General features: G+C 34.5%; 1 protein-coding gene across 1 annotated transcript; it reads left to right on the forward strand.

Moving 5' to 3' along the window:
• The first annotated feature begins 6,008 nt into the window (after window positions 1–6,008).
• LOC113057969 (adhesion G-protein coupled receptor G4) lies at window positions 6,009–17,055 on the forward strand. Its single transcript, XM_026225624.1, has 22 exons — window positions 6,009–6,098; window positions 6,288–6,367; window positions 6,965–7,050; window positions 7,124–7,188; window positions 7,270–7,418; window positions 7,546–7,672; window positions 8,724–8,833; window positions 8,939–9,140; window positions 9,778–9,943; window positions 10,712–10,861; window positions 11,013–11,132; window positions 11,385–11,430; window positions 11,507–11,610; window positions 11,897–12,018; window positions 12,174–12,442; window positions 12,597–12,678; window positions 13,177–13,457; window positions 13,649–13,750; window positions 13,888–14,688; window positions 15,367–15,563; window positions 15,649–16,050; window positions 16,479–17,055. Exons 2-19 carry the CDS (start codon window positions 6,295–6,297, stop codon window positions 14,055–14,057), a joined length of 2,424 nt encoding a protein of 807 aa, XP_026081409.1. The 5' UTR covers window positions 6,009–6,098; window positions 6,288–6,294; the 3' UTR covers window positions 14,058–14,688; window positions 15,367–15,563; window positions 15,649–16,050; window positions 16,479–17,055.
• The last annotated feature ends 2,907 nt before the right edge of the window (window positions 17,056–19,962 follow it).

Raw genomic sequence — 19,962 nt, forward strand, 5'->3', positions numbered from 1 at the left:
CGCAAGAGGGTGCTATGGGGTATGTAGAAAACTTGAGAAAAAGTAAAAAAAAAAAAAAAAAAAAACTTAAATATAAAGATAACCGGTAAACCGGTAAAATACAATATATATTGTTTAAGAAATTTGTTTGGCTTCAGACAATTAAATTTTTTAAAGGTGATTTAAAAATGAAAATATAACTCTTTTTATTTTATGAATGATTATAATATTTTAGGGGTCCTTACAGTTGGAAAATTCTTATTATAAACACTCCACTGTCATAATCCTTTATGTTTATATGCCTGATGTATGTATGAAGGGGATGCTTTGGTGCTCAAGCCCCTTGCCTTTTTCCAAAATTAACCAGAAGTGGCCTTCTCTCGAAAGTTATCAACAATAATATTGTGGTCAATATTGTGTGTACAAAACAGTAATGCTTAAAAGTCAGAATAGACCTACCTGTTTTTTTTTTCGCTTAAATCTTTCAGCTTTAGACGTCATTGCCATTGTATTGCTATAGATTGAGTGCATCTTAAACAAGCTCATATTTCATTGGAGTTTATGAATATCAGTAAATTGGTTGAAATATACACTGTCCATTTGTAGGTACATAGACACGATAAAAACAGGTGTATTATTATTATTATTTTACAAGCCTGAAATTGCAAAAGTAAAAGAAGGGGCATTAATTCTAAGTATAGTGTTAAATTTCTCTCCTATTTAGGCTATTGCATATTGGGCTACCATTTGATGAAACTTGTTAGTTAAATGAAGCCCAAGTACCACCAACAGGCCTGTAATGTAAAATGTAAGCATTTCAGCTTCAAGGACAGAGTTACATAATTAGTTATTTGGAAATATTACTTTTATTGTTATTTTTAAGTTATGATTTTAATAATAAAATAACAAATAATAATAATAATAAATAATAATAAAAAAATTAAACATTACTTTTTTTAATAATAAAAAAATAAAAGAAAGAACGAAATTAAACACTTTTTTTGTGCACAGGCTTGGCATATTTTCCTTTTACCTCTATACTGGAGCTTTGACAATATGTTGATTGAGAAACTGACAGGAACGGCTAAGCTGTGGTCGACCCCTCCCTTTAAGAAAACACTATATTCCCTTTGGCTGTACTGCTTTTCAGGCATCTCAGACTGTTTCCTTTCATTTTAGCCATAGTTTGCAGGCCCCTCATTCATTTATACAGCAGGCTGAGCCTATATCAGTTACATGTATTAAATTGTGCTCCAGCACTTACTGTAAGCCAATAATGGATTTGCCTGTGAGGGAATGTCAGGGCTTCAGATATACAGAGTATATGAAGCTCTAGTCCATAAAATACCACAGACATACCGCAGAGCTACAATCTATAACAATAGCTGCTATGACTAATTCATTGACCAGTGCAGGGCAGAAAAAAACTGGTTTCACAAACTTGTGTGACCTGAACTTACAACTGATACACCTGAATAGCATTCTGCAAAAAGATAGTATTTATATATAGTACTACTTATTTTCACAGTGATTGTGTTTTGACCACTATTGTCAAAATTGTCATGCAGGCAGAGCTGAATGTATATTATTTTAATTGAACACTGATGATATATAAATATAAAATCAAATATAAACTTCTATCTATAAGTGTTAAAACATAATATTGTTGTCAGATGTTGTAGAAAGAAGAGCAGAAAAGTATGAGTTTAAACATCATACATCATACACTGTTGTGTGTTTTTTCACAGTCTTGTGGGAAATTCTTTCAAGCTTCTTGTAGAAATACCCTGAATGGAAAATTTAGAGGAAATGGTGAGGTGGAGGCTGAAACCTTCCTTTACCTGTGTGTTAAAATGATCTCATGTAAGGCCTACAGAGACTGGTTGATTAATCCGTTCCTTGAAAACTGTTATGGCAACACTCCCTCTATTTATGAAAAACACACAATGTAAATCTTTGGAAATATAAGAAAGGAACTAAGAGCAATCAATATCATTTTCTGTATATTATGTCATTATACAAAGGTATTATGTGTAGCTTTATTCTTTTTACTGATTCGTGAGACATGGAACAGCAACTTTACCTGCCACTCATTTTTAACATAGCAACATTTGCACATTTAAAATAATCAGAGAAGGTGCCTTGAATGTTCATATATGTCATGGTCTTCAGACCAGCTCAAAAGTATAGATTAAAATATGCACAGAACTTTGTGCTGACAGAAGAAACTTCATTGTGATTATTTATAGCTATATTCCTGCTTTATAGTTTCAAAGCAATGTCCCAACTCTGTCCGTGTCAAATATTTTTAAAATCTGAAAAATATGGGAAAATTGAATATTTTTTATGTATGTATCAGAAGTCAGAAAGGGCTTTATTGGCAAGTATGTTTGCACATACAAGGAATTTGTTTCAGTGACAGAAGCTTCAGAGAAAACAACTACACACAGATAATAAAAAATAAAGAAATGTGAATAAAAATACACATATGTATATATATATATATATATATATATATATATATATATATATATATATATATATATATATATATATATATATATATATATATATATATATATATATATATATATATATATATATATATTAAACAAAAATAGACAAAAAAAATATTTAAAGGAGTGCAAGATAGAATAAGATGTAGGGATAGAATAAGATGGGTCGTATCAAATAAATATAAGTGGTTTTACGCATATTTTTATTGTACAATGGGGAGAGCATTTGATTGTTCTTGAGGTATATTGCCTGAAGGAAGAAACTTTTTCCTGGTGTTCAGTGCTCTGCAGCACTGGCCACATGGCAAAAGTTCAAAAAGGAGATGCCTTGCATGTGAGAGTCCAGAGTGATTGTCAGAGCCTTTTTCTAAATCTGGATTTAGTTCTTGAAGGCTGGGCAGGGGAGCACCAATAATTATTTCAGCAGCCTAAACCATAGTCTTCTGATATCTGATTTTGTAACTGAGCTAATCCAGACAGTTATTGAAGTGCATAGAACAGAATCAATAATTGCTGAGTAGAACTGTGTGAGCAACTCCTGTAGCAGGATGAACTTCCTCAACTGGTAAAGGTAGTTGAATATCTTTTGTATGTATTTATTTATTTTCTAGCTTTTTGTGTCCTATGTATTTCAGATAGGTGGAGACAAACGCTAGGGACATGTCTACTAATATACAACGACTACTTACAGTAATTGTCCCTAGCAAGAGTTTTGATCAAACAATTGAATAAACGTATATGTAACCACTGTTGTTTTAATTTCAACCACATCTGAAATATGTCATACCATTGATATACCTGAGAAGTTAAAGTAAATATGCTAGAAAACAGCGTGCTTTCAAAGATGTACATTTAATAGGGGAGACGGGGTATGGTTGTCAGCTTAGATGGACCCTATTCCTAAAAGAGGTGCTTCCAGAAGTCATATATCCTCTTCTGACTATTATTAATTCATCATTGTCATTAGGATATGTCCCTAAAACCTTCAAACTGGCTGTTATTAAGCCTCTCATTACAAAAACAAAACTGGACCCCAAAGAACTAGTTAAGACTGATCTTGCATCTTCCTTTTCTGTCCAAGATGCTAGAAAGGTATTATCCTCACAAATGTATTCCTTCTTAGAGAAAAATAGCATCTGTGAGGATTTCTAGCCAGGATTTAGACCGTATCACAGTACTGAGACTGCTCTCTTTAGAGTTACAAATGATCTGCTCTTATCATCTGATCGTAAACAGTGAATGAAGGGAGTGGGGTTGGTTGTAACACACTTTTAAAAGCATCCCCTTATATAGAACTATGATTTTTTTTTGTGTGTGCAAATTTTCTTTTTGCAACTAGACAGTGGAAAAGATAGACACAGAGAGGTGTGCCTGTTTTTTAAAGGGTGTCTAATGAGATCACAAAGAAGGGAAAGTCAGTCAGATCAGTCGCAAAGGAAGCATTCTGTCACATCAACTCAGTTTAATATAGTGCTTTTAATGATGCCTCAGTCAGCTTACAGAGAAATATAGCAGTGAAAATTATGTCATTCACACTAAATGATATTACATTAAATAATATTACATTTGTAAAATGTTTAGTTAACTTAAACCATTTGTGTTGGTGCTTTATTAATCATTTATGTTGCATTGACCTAAACAGGGCATTGGATTTCTAGTTCCAAGCATGCTTTGTTGGATAGATCAGTGCTATTTAATGTGTTTTCAGTAAAGGGAAAGACTTATTAAAGTTTGCTGTTCAGTTATATTTGACATTTAAAATAGTTTATGTTTTTGTACATTGAGGTTACAATTATTATGAAGTGTAGACCTTGTGGTTAGGCTATATGACTTTAGACAATGTGTTGTCTGTACTGAGCCATTTTCATACTCAAAGCCAAAGAAAGCATGGGTAAAATATGCAGTCCCTGGGCCTATCAAGCTGGCACTTCAGGATTAATAAAATTAATTTGTCGCCAATGTGACTCTAATTGCGAATTCGGACACTTATACACAAACATGCACACATGACAGTGTTTTTTTAGACTTACATGTTTTTTACACAGATACACTGGAGTTGAGTGAAATGCTGTTAAGCAAGTTTGTTCTAGTATCTACACACACATGCTCACACTCGTGAGTTAGACAGAAAGTGGAACTGAGTTATGTTCAGTCACAGAGAAAGACATTTTAATGGGTTCTTCTTTTGGTTTGTTTCAGTAAGCCTGTTTTTGTAGCATGGTGTTATAACTTACCCCAGTATGTGATACATCTTACCCCAGCAGTGTAACAAAGGCACTCCATGTATTTGACATCAACTTATAAGGGGTTTGATATTCTTGCAGAGTACTGATTCCATATTGAACTGTCACCTACTGAACTGCACTGGTCAAAAATCCAATTTGATTCATATCAGGACTTCAAAGTGTGTATCGCCAATCATTTGAATTAGATCTTGGAGCAGCTTCGTGAATCTTTTGATTCAGATAAAAACTTACACGTATCAAGAATCCTTTTTTCTAATATTATCTGTTCAGTTAGTTGATTGTATTTGTAAAAAAAATTAATTAATTAATAAATGACAGGCCATTAATTATATAACGTTCCACGTCATTTAATATCTATGTCAGACACACATTTTATTTCGGAACGAAAGATAAAAATATAGAATATATATATACAGTAATACTTACAAAATATGCATCCAAATGAAAAAAAGAAAGAAAAAAAGAAAGAAAGAAAGAATCTCTCTAAATGAGAATTATGTACTTAAGTTTAGAGAGAGCTTTGGGTTGCCACTATAAAATCTAATTAAAGTCGTTTGGTGGAAGCTTTGTGGAAGGAAGGAACATTACCTGAACTGTTTGCTTAAATTCTGAAACAACTTCCTGTAAAGATGGTAGACTCATACTGGCCACATAAACATATGCAGAACTGTCCATGTAATGAAAACAAGACTAGTTCCGCATATTCATTGTTATGTGCTGTCTTTTATGACATTATTATTATTATTGCATTTCCAAAAATACAGCATTTGTGGATCTTTTATGCTTTAGTCATCAAACCTTACAGCTTCAATCACATGCTGCTCTTATTATAACTATTATAGCTATTACAGAACAAGCTGACAAAAATGCATTATCAGCTCACAATTGACTCTGTATCAGAAACATTCATCCTATTTAGCAAGAATTATGCATTTGCTGCAGTATTTCATCACACAACTTTCACTATTAATCTTTAACTATTTATGAGGTGTGCCTTCTCCCACATTAATGAGTGATAATCATAAACCAGATCAAAAAACAAGTATACACCTCAATCAGAACTACCAAACTGGGTCGCAGTGATTGAGAAACATTCACAAATTCATGAAATGAAAGGGTTAACCGATTCATTATAAGATTAACTTGTTCCGGATACTGTAAATTATTGATGGATCCTTTTATGTTTATTACTCTCTTTATGATTAATAAATAACTTATCAACAAGAGACTGGGCATGGATTTTGTCTCTTTTGAGGAGAGGTCCAGCGCTGAATATGTTTAGAGGACAACATACCCTCAGCTCATTTTCTAGGTTGAATTTGCTGGGTTTACATCATGTCATATATGTCATAACACAGTAAGTAATCTAACTCATGTTGAATCAAATTACTAAAATGGTTATGTATTTTTTTTTCAGCTTTAAACATAGAGATGGTTTACTTTAACTGCTTTGAATTTGAATGTTTTTTGAAAGCTTTTTTTAAGTGTGGACACTATAGAAATAAATACGTTCTCTCTTTATTTACCTTTTCAATTTTTTATATAGATAAATTATGCTTACCTTTAATAAATACCTGCCTGTGGCTATTTACATATGGATTTTGGGATCCTCTCTCAATTATGCAGGTATGATTTTTTCCAAAACTCTTATTTTGTAATTATATTTTCTCCATGTCCATGTTACTCTATTTCTTGAAAAAATATTGTTGTATTGCTAAAAAGGATAATATTTGTTGATTATTCTTTTTTTAGTGAAGGATAAGACTTGTGTTAACTCTGTTATGTTTGACATTTAAAAGTGTTTTTAAGAGTGTCAAGAGCCAAGAATGACAAAATGAGTAATATTTAGCTTGTTAACATGCTAAATAAGTGGTATGTATATGTGCTATGCTAGCTGTTAATTTAAGGGTCATCAATAAAATTGGTGTGATCAGTTTCATTAAAAGTTGTCATAAATCAAAAAGATTGATGCACACTGTTGCGTCAATTGGCATTGTTGAAACAAAACATTACTTTTAATACTGGTTTTGTGCAGGGTCACATATTTGAACGCAGGTTTTGTGAGAGTAACAAATCTTTGTGCGAAATATAGATTCATATTGAATGGATTATCCTTATTTTATATTTATTTTAAGAGAGTGATATTTACTGTCAAGTAATGTGACTGAACTGTGATTGTGTTGTATTTTGAACCGTAAATTTAATTTACTAATGTTTCACTAGATTTTGGAGACATTTTTTATAGAGTTTATCTCAATCTAACAATGAGTGGAAGCATCACAGACCCTCAACACACTATACAGCAATGGGTGAGTATTGACAAATATGATAAAAAGTCATTTTGAGCCAAACTTTTGTATTAGATGTGCTTCTTTTATTCAGCTTCAGCAGACACTGGGAAAATGCAGCATGCACATTTGGAATCTTGAGATAAAAGAAGCTCCTAAGTAAGTGTGCCAACATGGAACACATGGAAGACGCAATTGCAGATGAAATGGATGCTGTATTGTTACTCAAATCTTTTTCAGTTACGTCACTACTTTTCAAGTTCAGGCTATGGTGCCAGTGAATATCTCAGCAACAGAGAGGCTGATTTTTAAACTCTTGACAAAAGGATACACTAATGCCACCATCAGTATCAGTGTCCCGTCTGGTGGAGTCAACATCATGCATAAAGGTACTGTCTGATTTGCAGGTGACCTGTACATATTAAAGCAAACCAAATCTACAAATTGCTTCTGAAATATTCAAATGGAGTCCAAATATGTGTGTTGTTTCTCAATGTAAGCTGTTTATTGTTGCAGATCCAGGCCTTTGTCCAGAGGAGACCATGCTTACAGTGTATGGCATTTATGTGTGGCATGAAATGACTGCTCAAAGCGAGTGTACCATGGGGTGTTTGAGAGGGAATGAAAGTGCTACAAGGTTTTGGTAAATTCTATACCTCATGCAGTAATTTTTGCAACTTATACAGAGGTTGTTAAAATATGAATATCAATCAATTAATCTACTGAGGTATTAAAAAAAAAACAAATTTCCAGTTTGTTTTATGGATATTATCATTTTCGCAATCACCATTGCATATAATTTTAAAGTGCAATACTGCTTTGTTTCTATAGAAAAAATGCAACAGCCCTGTAAAAACATTCAGATAACATGTGCCATGTGTATATCTTTGCGTCATTTGGCACACAAACTATATAAACAATCCTGAGCTGCTCTAATGATCAATGTGTTATCTTTTTCTTGTGGAAAGCAATATCTTTTAATTGAATAATTAGCTTGACAATACTGCTTGGACTCCTGCCAATGCAAATATTAACTCCCAGGACAGCAATATAACTCCAGTCACCATTGCATAAAACTGGTCTTTTCACGAGTTCAAGAAGCCTCAGGAAATCTGTGCAACAATCATTTCATGTTTTTAACCCAGTAAATAATATTTTCTTGAAGTCAGGAACATTTATTAAAAGGGGTAATTCACTGCTGCCAAAATTGGATTTTAATAAAAAAAAAAAAAAAAAAAAAAAAACACGGAAACCTTTAAAAAATGGATGCTCTGAAGGTTTTCTGAGTAACAATTTCATAACATAATGGGAATACTGGCAAAACATTCTTAAAAAACTTTTGTTAGCTGGGGAGCTGTCAGAAGTGTTTTGCTGACTAACAAGGGCATAGAATTAGGGGACACTATGGGACATGTCCCCTACCAATATCCAGCCTAATTAAGACACCCAGTGCTCTGATGCTGCTGTAATGTTGTTGGTTTTACATAATCAAAATCATGTAATTATTTTCTGATGAACATGCTAACATAAAAATCTCACTTTATCAATTATGATTGAGTGTTGTCTGCTGTTATGTCCCCACCAATGACTATACATTGTTAATTTACTTACACTACCGACAAAGCTGAAAATCGGTCAACAAACCCTTTAATAAATGACTAAATGAGAATCCCTTTTTTTCTAATTCCATTTAGTAAGTTAAATGGGTCAACTGACAGAGCAGCGTGGGATCATCCAGACTTGAGCAAGTGTACAAGGACGGTTTCAGATTTTGAGGATTTGGAAAATATCACAGTTACAGCTGGTACGTTATCAATATGGGATTTTATTTGCCTTTATTTGTCTGAGAAGACAGAAGCATAGTTAATTCAGCCCACTTTATTATTCTCCATGTTGCATCTGTATCCAGACAACTCAGCAGACATTGTGGACATGATTGAGGATCTTTTAAATGAACAAACCGATCTAAATGATGCTCAGCTGGACATTGTGCTTGAAAAACTGTCTGAGGTCACTGAGATCGGAACCTTGACCACAGACCTGTCCAGCGACATTACTAAAATTGTTTCAGGAATCTGTTATATCAAAACTAGACCCACCCAAGTCAACAAGTAAGTATGCAAGCAGGCCAGAGCATTTTGTGAATGATTATATTTTGATATACTGTATATGTAGTTTAAGGCAGGGCTGGGCAACTTCTGTCCCCTAAACTCTGCAGGACAGTGGCCCTCTAAGACTGAAGTTGCCCAGCCTGCAAGGGATAGTTTAACCAAAAAAAGGTTTTCTGACGTTATTTGTCGTTATTTACTCACTCTTATGGTGTTTCAAACATGTATAGCTACATTTCTTTCTTTCATCGCAGTATGGTATCATTTCATGGAGCTTAACTTATAGTTAAAACAACTTAATAATGGAATTATTACAAACACTCAGCTTTTTACTTCACAAGATATTAAGTGATGGAGTCGTGTGGATTACGTGTGGATTATTGTGATGTTTTTATCAGCTGTTTTGACTCTCATTCTGACGGCACCCATTCACTACAGTGGGTCCAGTGGTGGGGGGAGTACATTTTCAGTTAATTCCCTGAAAGCACACATACATCACGGAGACGTCTATTTTCATATAAAAAAAAAAACATGATACGATATCTGATATGTCTATAAATATATCTCTGAATACATCCCAATATCCAATTTTTCCTGCTGCCTTCACTCTATTGTGGCTTTTTGTCTTTGTGTGTGGTAGGATTCTTTCCATTACAGACCTTATGGGAGACAGGACGGTGTTCGAGGGAGATGCTTGTAACATGACAGCACCTTCATTGGCACTTCAACTGATCAACCCTGACACCTCTCAGTTCCACGGCCTCACATTCGGGGTGTCCTCCTTACTGAATGATAGCACCCCTGAGGTGAGAGACAAAGAGAGATTGTATATCTAACACTGCATGACATCTAACACGGCATATAACACTCCAAGATCATTATGGGAACGTTAGACTCTTCGCGAAAATAGAAGTGTGATATTAAAATATCACAGTGCCTTTGTGAATGTGTTTTCACACCATTGTGACCACAAGGTTTCTGTGTCCTTGTGTGCGTTAGTGGATCACAGGATTCAAGTGGTTATTTTAGCACCATTTACATGTCAGGTATGATACTTGCCCTGACCACCAAATGACTTTGAAGTAAGTAAGATGTGAACATATTGAACCAGCATTGTTGTATGTATTAAAGCTGAAGTATGTCATTTTTTCAGTGTGTTAAAATATCTTCCTATACCATATTAAAGATTTGTTTGTTTGATCATCGACTGATGAGGATGTTTGTTTTTACGATCAATGACGGTATTGGTGCAAAAACAGCTTTAAGTTTCATTTTTATTTCCTACATCGTTACATTAGTCAGGCCAAAGCAGATTCAACCGTCACATGTCTCCAAGGTGGCAACACAGGAGTGGTGCTACTGAATGAATCAGTATTTAAAATAAACCACTTGAGTGAATGATTCAATGACTCATTCATAGTCACCTGTCGCCACCTACTGGCATAATGATGTAACCTGTAAAACGAAAAATCTCCACCACTAATGCACAGTCTGAGAGTCTGAGAGGAAAAGTGTGAACCTCAGTGGTTAATGGATTTTAAAGTATGCTGTAACACTTTCCCTTCTTTTTATAGATATTTTATGACAAGAACTTTACAGAGCATCCAGACACAGGAACTGTAGCATTCATTGCCTTACCTCGTACAATTGAAAGCTTTTTCCCGAACAATGGAGAAAGACCTCGTGTACAGTTTCATTTTTATGGCACAGAAAAGTTCTTTGAGGTAACACACTGAACTGGGGGTCAGATTTTCCTTGTGTGTTTTTCTCATTTTAATAAACCACACAGAATAGCATTTTTAACTATTTATATGAAGCATTTTTTAGATGTTTGCAATCAGTACTTACTACTAATGGCAGACCTTTCAAATCTAGGACCCTACAGCAGACATGAAGCTGAACTCTTATGTAGTATCTGCCAGTGTCACCAATGCCACAGTAAGCAACCTTGAGATCCCAGTGATGCTCACTCTCCGCCATCTCCAAAACAAAGAGGTCTGTATGGACCACCAAAACAAACCACAAATCAGTTCAGCATCATTATTGCCCAGTTATACAACTGTTGGAACAAGTTGGAACTAGTAAACAGTTACCCTAATAATGCGAGCAATCAGCAAATCAGCAAATACTTTCCTTAGAATAGCTACTGACGAAAATCATCTGCTATGATTAACCCCTGATATTACCACAGATTTAGGGGCTTATCGTTAAAGTAATATTTCACCACTCTCTCTTTTTTCTCTGTAGGACTGGGATATTGTCAAGTGTGTCTACTGGGACTTCAACCAAAATGGTAAGCTTTGTGATACACACTTTCAAATGGAAAATGTAGGCCTATTTACCAGTGGTTGTTTTTTTATGTCTCATAGATGAGAAAGGTGGATGGAATGATACTGGATGTGACACAGTGACGTCTAATGCCACTCATACGTCCTGTTCCTGTGATCACCTCACACATTTTGGAGTTCTTCTGGTGAGTGCAGTTTGTCTTCCCAAAATTTAGACCTCCCATTAAAATGTTATAAAGTACTCATAGTTTTACCTCACTTTTAGGGTTGTGTGAAACTAAATTTGCCCTTGCATTAGCAAAAGGTCACTAAATTAAAAAGCTTTTAGGAAATCATTCTGAAACTAAAGGTCATTAGTTAATTTATGGATGTCAAACCGTAGCATTTTTTATACATTTGCATAAAATATGCCTGCATTTTGATTACTGTAAGCACTATGCATGTTTCCCTGAACCCGTCTGTCTATCCCAGGATATCTCTAAAACCCCAATAAGTGCAAAGGATGAAAAGATTCTGACTATCATGTCATACGTGGGCTGTGGTATATCCTCAATCTTTCTTGGAGTCACACTGTTGACCTATTTGGCCTTTGAGTGAGTTCACTCTTTTGCAAACTACCACTTAAACCAGAATAACAATGCAGACTTAGAGACTCATTTAGTTTGTTTACACCCTTGAGCAACTCAAAAGGATTCATCTTCAGTAGTGTCAATAAATCTTGATGTTTTTTTTTTTTACATTACCACAGGAAACTGAGGCGAGACTACCCTTCAAAGATCCTTATTAACCTCTCCGTAGCCTTGCTAGGGTTGAACATGCTCTTCCTGGTGAACTCCTGGCTTGCCTCTTTTAACAGCAATGCCATCTGTATAACAGTAGCAGCCTTTTTACATTACTTTTTCCTGGCTACCTTTACTTGGATGGGACTGGGTGCAATCAACATGTATCTGGCCTTGGTCAAGGTCTTTAATTCATATGTGCCATCTTACATCCACAAATTCTGTGCTCTTGGATGGGGTGAGACAGTTTTATGTTTTTACTCTCAATAAATGTTATACTGTGTAGTTTTGATTAAATGAATTGTGACGAGAATATTTGTGCATAACAACTAAGAAATGTTTACGGAAAAGGGTTTGTGTTTGTTGATTCTTGAACTGTTGTTGGTTTGCAGGTTTACCTCTGCTGGTTGTAAGTTTAGTGCTTGCCATTGATATAAATTCATATGGCACCAGCCTCTCCAGATCCACTGCATTGTAGGTGCCATGAGCAAAATAATTTAAAATACACATTTTTAAATGCATAAGTTGGTGCACACCAACAACTATAACTATAACCATTGAGCAAGCAACATAAACTCACAAGAGAACATATTTGTACATTTCTTACAAAATCATATTCTGATAAATAGGAAAATGTACAATAAGTAATTTCAAAAATAAGCACAAACCTAAATTCCTAATACCATCCCAAACCCTAACCCTCTGTGGCGCAAGAGCAGGTCATTCAAAAACATATGAATGAGATTGACAAACCTAAAGTAAGGCTATTGTCGTGGAATCACTCACAGCAAATTCTGTCCATCTGATAACATTTTAAAGCATGCACAGAACATATCAGAAGGCCGCAATTAAAATAAACAGAAAGTTATCGTCTGTTGGTGTGGATGCTAATTCAATTATGGTTGTTATTAAGATTCTTGTTTTTGGTGTGAATGGGCCTTATGGTTACACTACTCTCTTCATTCTCTTCAGTTGCTGGTTAAAGAATGACGTGACCTTTTATGTGACGGTGGTTTCCTTCGTGTCCCTGGTCATGATCTGTAACATCTCCGTGTTTGCCGTGGTGCTGGTACAGATCCATAAAATGCGAGCCAATAAGCCCTCCAGCAGCCGAAAAGGGTTCCTGCATGACCTGCGAGTGGTGGCCAGTCTCAGCTTCCTGCTGGGACTCACCTGGATACTATCCTTTGGTGCTTGGGGGCCGGCCAAAACACCCCTGCTGTACCTGTTCTCTCTCCTCAACAGTCTTCAAGGTAACAGCAAGGGCTTCTGCTTATAACCAGAGAGCGAGAGAGTTAGCTAATGCATCACTCTGAAGTGAATATAGTGCCATCAGGAATAATGAATTATTTGAGTTTAACAACAGATAATATTGTTTTTGTATTGTAATCTTTATAGCAAATGTAAAGGATTTACATTTGGTTTGCTTTTTGCTGTATTTCAGGTTTCTTTATCTTTCTGTTTTACTGTCTGATGAAAGACAATGTAAGGAAGCAGTGGAGGATACATCTGTGCTGTGGAAGATTCAGACGGACTGAATATTCAGGTTTGGCACATTTAAACAATACATTAGTTTTCATAGTTAACCTATGGTAGAAATATCTATATATATAAAAGGAAAAGAAAAGCCTAGTCCTTAAAAAAATAAAAAAATAAATAAAAGATCATTTGAATTTTGACCAGACTGGAGTCATTCTGTGACACTGGGGGCCAAAGCGAAAGGTGTTCTACAAATCTCCTCACCGTCTATGAAGACAGAGACTACCAGCGAAATGAAGAGCTCTGATACCTCAATCTCAGGGACCAGCCACGATGGTGTTTTTCCAACACGGGACAGAAAAACAATAAAATAAAATGTGTATTTAATTTCTTTTTGTGTTTATGTAAAAAGAGTCTTTGGAAATTTCCAGCAGAAAATAATGAAAAGCTTCTTTAATTTTTGTTTTGTTTATGTCATTGATAAAAATTGTTTCAATGATTTATTTCTTCCAGAGAGATGAATTAATGAGGTCATCTGTTGAAATGTGTTATGTCTGGTGTCATTTAAGCGACTGATATCTGTAGACATTGGTATAATGACAGCACATTTTTTTATTTCAAGTATAGTCATTTTTGCTTCAGACTATCAGTATATATATATAAAAAATACTAGCAGCTTTTCCCCCCTTATCAGTGTTAACGACAATGTCAACGGGCAAATGAAGTAAAACAACATTAGCTCTGTCAGTGTCTTTTTCCCCAGAGATGACAGTTAAACTTGTTCAGTCACATTCTACTCGAACTGGTTGAAGTTCACAGATTAACGCCCCACATTTAAGGGCACAAAGTGAAGTGGTTTCTTTTAGTCGAACTTCTGAAAGGCAAACGATTTAACGAACTGCAGCTTGTTCAAATCTCGCGCACGTGCGGATATTTCTCCTGTATCAATGTAATTGTTCGGGTTGCAGCGTCTGATTAAACACTCGAGATTTCACGGCTTGTACGGTGAGTAAAAACGACAGCTATTTTCATGACAGCAATATTTCATCATTTAAAATAGCTGCAATATTAGCTTAACATTAATGCTTAATTCTATAAATCTGGAGCTGATCAAATGCTGTCAGAGTTTGAACTTAAGTGATTTGCGTTAACACAGTTTGTAGCTAGTTCAGAGAGGGGACATAATTATTAGTATTAACTAGCTATAGGTATTTTATTTAACTTAAAAAAAATATTTAATGCATATATATAGTCCAGACATCAACTGTAGATTTTTATGTAAACATAAAATGTCATAAAACCTTCAGAAAAGGTTGATCGTCAAACACAGGTGGTCTTACTGAATTATATTACTAAATATAATTATATAAAATATACAGATTTTAAAACAATTATATGTAATTAATATTAAATAAATGTGTGTGCATATATATATATATATATATATATATAATTATTAATATTTATCATATTCATTTTAATCAACAACATTTAATATGTGATGTTGTATCTTTACATCCTTTCATTCATCAATACCATACAAACAATGTCATAAAGTGATGGATGATGATTTCACATTAGAATCAGAAGACATGATATTATGATCAGTGTATACAATAATTAATCAACAATGCAGGATAGATGGATAAATGATGCATTGCACACTCTTTCTGCTGTAACTAGATCAGTGATGGAGGACGATCTAGGGAACCCTGTGGCTAAGAAGACTGCGGAGGAGTCCAGTTGTGTCCTTCTCACTTACTTCAAAGGAGACATCAACAGCATGGTGGATGAACATTTCTCCCGTGCTCTGAGTCAAGCAGCAAAACCGAAGGGAGAGTGCTCAGAAATCAAAAGAAACCGTAAATTTGCTCAAACAAGTAACTGTTCCTCTCAAATTTTTATTTTAGAGAAAATATTTGATTTGCTAAATGAATTTAAACAATTTCTGTGTTCCCCCCTAAGATGGACTTGGTTCAAGTCAATGGGAAGCACAGTCACAAACCAGGTTTCAGCCCTTGTATCCTCCAGAACATCTCCGGTTAGGAGCAAGCAGCGAGTCTCAATCAAACCATCATATGCCATCGAGTCACACTGCAAACAGTGCTGCTCTGTGGTCAGGAGATTCTAGGCAGGGATTGAGTCTCGCTCTGCCCCCCATGATGCCTTACACCTCGGCTGTATCCTCTGATGGTTTGATGGTGGCAGAACACCAGTACTCTAATTCTCTGTTAAACATGCTCCACAACGATCACCCTGACATGGGCACAGTGGTGCTATCCTCCTCCAAACAAGACCTCATGTCTGGATGGACCAAGTACCCAGGATTTGGCAATCAGATGAATTGCAATATCAATCTTAACTCTGGTAAATGCCCTCATTTTAGTACTTTTTAAAAAGGCACCCCAGTAACAGCTTTTGTACTTTTTTTTTTATTTTCTAAAGTGTATTTACATCACACCTATATAATTGTACAGTTCTATCTTCAGAAGTTTAGGGGTGATAAGATTTTCAGTAATTCTTGTAATAAGTTTTGTAATAAGCTTACTATAGCTGAATTTATTTGGAGGATATTGTGAAATACCTTAACATATTCTCCATTTTAATATATTTTAAAAATAACATTCCTGTGAAGTCTTCAGCATGATACTTTTTATTCTAATATGCTGATTTGGTGCTTAAGAATCATTGCTTTTTTTATTAACATTCCTTTTTTTATTATTATTTAAATGTACATTTTAGTCTCTTTATTATACATCATCCATTTAATTATGTAACTTGTAATTGTCTTTTAGGTGTACAGGGGATTGAAAAAAAGGATCTTTATTGGTATTAACAATGTTATTTGAGATTTAAAAGGAAGAACAAAGAAGTCTTTCATCACTTTTCTTGTTTAACTGGACCCTGCGATGCTTCTCCTGTAGGCGTCTTTACATCCAACCTGTTCAGAAACAAGCTCTTCATGTACCAAAGCACAGAAGAAGATTGTACAAGAGATTGGCCTCAGGCTCTATATGGTTAAAGACGTTTTACACACACACAGAAACACACACTACATTTTTTTTCCCTTTATTATTATTTGTAGAGTGTCAGGTGGAGTTTGTTATTGTTGTATTTTTTAAAAAAATTTTATAGAAATCTCCTAATAGACTTTTTGTCTTAAAGCTATTTTTGTTGCATTTAATTTGTCAGATAGGCTGCTCTGGGTCTAAATAACTTTAAGTGATTTGAAAAATTATTACAAACATAATTACACAAAGAGATGTATAAATGTACAAAACCTAAAAGTATAAAGAGGTTTTATATGGGCTTTATTATAAGTGAAGGGAACATTACACAACTTGTCGATGCCATCAATTCAGCTGCTTTACGTGCCAGACAATACAGCATTGGATTTGTTGTTGGTCTTTGATGCAAACAACAAAAGGAAGCTTATTTATTTTGTTGTCCTACCCATGCACAATTATTACCATTGTTTTTCCCTGCTATTGTTGATAAGCTATTCAGAAAGACTTTTTAGGTCACAGACCACTTGTTGAAAATCACTTTTGTTATTGTATTATGTAAATGCTATTGTATTGTATTTCTATAAATGGAACATGACAGCATTTCTTCAGTGCTACTCAAATACATTTCATTTTTTAAGACAAACTCGGTTTAATTTTTACTTAAGTTTGGCAGTCGTCCTGGCTAATGAAAACACCAACACTGTACCCTTGTGGGCGAGAACAACATTGCACTGCATCTCACTGTAAAAATACATGAATTACAGCAGCATGGTGTGAAGTCTTTATATCTTGGAGCCAATCTTAATCTCACACTATGATGTAGGAAGCAAACTCGACTCCCCCACCATGAATCCAATTCATGGACGCAGATGGAGGAACAGCCATCTCCACACCCCTGCTTGAGGATTATTGATGTCCTTGCACTATATTTAGCTGTTACCCATCTGGTGGCACACACATCCCTTTCCAAATAAAAATGACCAAAGACAAGGCTAAACTTTGCACTCAGACTCACCTCTGATTAGAAACATTCAGCACAATGATCGATCGCTCTACATTTTATGCAATGGTAGTGGAGGACTAAATTCTTTTACTGACCAGAAAACTTTAGAGTGACTTTTTATGCTTTATTATTACACAGCATTACGTGATTCTGATTATTTTCAATTTCTATGATAATGTGTCATTTCTAAAACAATACTGGTTGAAAGCAGAGACTAAATAGCTTCTGTTAACTATTGAGAGCTAACGGATAACACTGACCTACGACTATCCGTGGATTCTCCCAGCAGTCCTTGCATTAATGCTCACATTAACCTTATTAACCTTGTAACTGCAGTCTCCCTTTAACGGAACTTGTACACGAGTAAGATATGACAAGGTGCTGCTGCTTTATGTGTTATTTTAGTGAGAATCACATATTATAAAACCATGTGGGCTCCACAGGGGAAATCATCACAAAGGTGGATGTAACATGATTCTGAAAGGATTGTTTCATATTGACTCTCCATGGAGTGAATGAAAACTCACAGCCACACAACCAATTATAAAACAGTTACTTTCAATGTGCGGTTATCACCTGTTTTGGTCATATATATGATTTACAGCACTATTTGAAAATGATTCAAAGAGTGTCAAAAAAAAAAATTGACTATGTACATTTTAAAGTAAGCATTTTGGCTGTTGTAAGTTAGCAACTTTTGATCAGCACCTGTCGATTACTTGAGGAATCAAATGAAGAAGGTTTGAATAGGATGTGAATTATAAAAGCTGGAGGACCACAAAAGATGGTCAATAACTGTGAAAATGAGAGCACGTTACATTCCTTTGGATGGATCCCAAACTGGAGAATGCAGCTTTTGTGAAAGAGTGAATGGAGAAAACTTGAAGTGAACATTTTATACAACATGGAATACAGCTGTACATGTGGTGATATCTGTACTAAAATATACCAAACAAAACGTTAAAAGTTTGCTTTTGGTTCTCAGGGTACAGCAATACAGGTGTCTTTGAATGATGCATAATATTTATGGACATCCTGAACCTCATACAACTAACCTTCTTTTGAGCCTAATGAAAAAAAAGAAAGTAAGGATCCATACCAAAAATAAAATAAAATAAAAATCCTGTTCAGAAATTACAAATGACCAACTAAAAAAATATATTTTCTGTAATCTAATTTTATACAATACCTTTTAATCATGGGCAGTATTTTTTAAAGATGTTTTAAAGATGTTTTATGGATTGTTTGACTACTCAAACAGAATATAGCAAAATATAACTTAATTTATTTATTTTTCTGTTTGATAAACTTCACATAATCAGAAATCTGGCTCTTAACATCACTTTTTTATTCAAGGATGATCTAGATTCTAGGCAAGTATAGGGAAACTATCCAAAGTTCCCATGCAGTGGGAAATTGTGCAGTGAAACGTTGTTCATCCTATGTGTCCTAATAAGGTTCAAAGCTTTGTTAACTTTTTTGTTAACTTACTACTACTACAAAATAATAATTATATATATATATATATATATATATATATATACACACACACACACACACACACACACACATACACATACAGTAATAAAAATAAATAAATAAACACCATAGTTAAACCATGTTAACTACAAATTAACCATGTTAAATTTTCTTAAGGGATTTGTATCGGTGTATACTTTCTTTTTTCTTTGTTTCGTTTGTAGAATATACTGCCAAAATGGTTTGATGTTTCGTACTGTTTAGTGTTTAATAAAAAAAAAAAAAGAAAAAGAAAGAGAGAGAGAAAAAATCTGAATCAAAAGATTTGCGCACCCGGTCGACCTTAAATGGGAATTCTATAGGTACTTTATAAATTAAGCTGCCATTTGGCCAAACGAGCACAATAAACTAAACGTCACTAATATATATATATATATATATATATATATATATATATATATATATATATATATATATATATATATATATATATATATATATATATAATCTCTACAAAACACTTAAATTAGTATTGCTGATATGCAAATCTATAATTAATATATAGGCTATATGACATCGCATTCTGATCAAAGTGTGTGAGCGGCGCAATGTTGCTATGGTTACTTCCTCAGGCGAACTTGATTGTTTTAGCGTCTTATTGGAGAGTGTCTTGACTGCAGCATTTATCAACACGGAAACGATATATAAGTGTATAAAAGATAATATATAGCCAAAAAATAATATTTGACCCCTCCCCCACCCCTTATAATTCGCACCCTGGTCACCCAG

This window comes from Carassius auratus, chromosome 39 (genome assembly GCF_003368295.1).
Source record: "Carassius auratus strain Wakin chromosome 39, ASM336829v1, whole genome shotgun sequence".
Classification (NCBI taxonomy): Eukaryota; Metazoa; Chordata; class Actinopteri; order Cypriniformes; family Cyprinidae; genus Carassius; species Carassius auratus.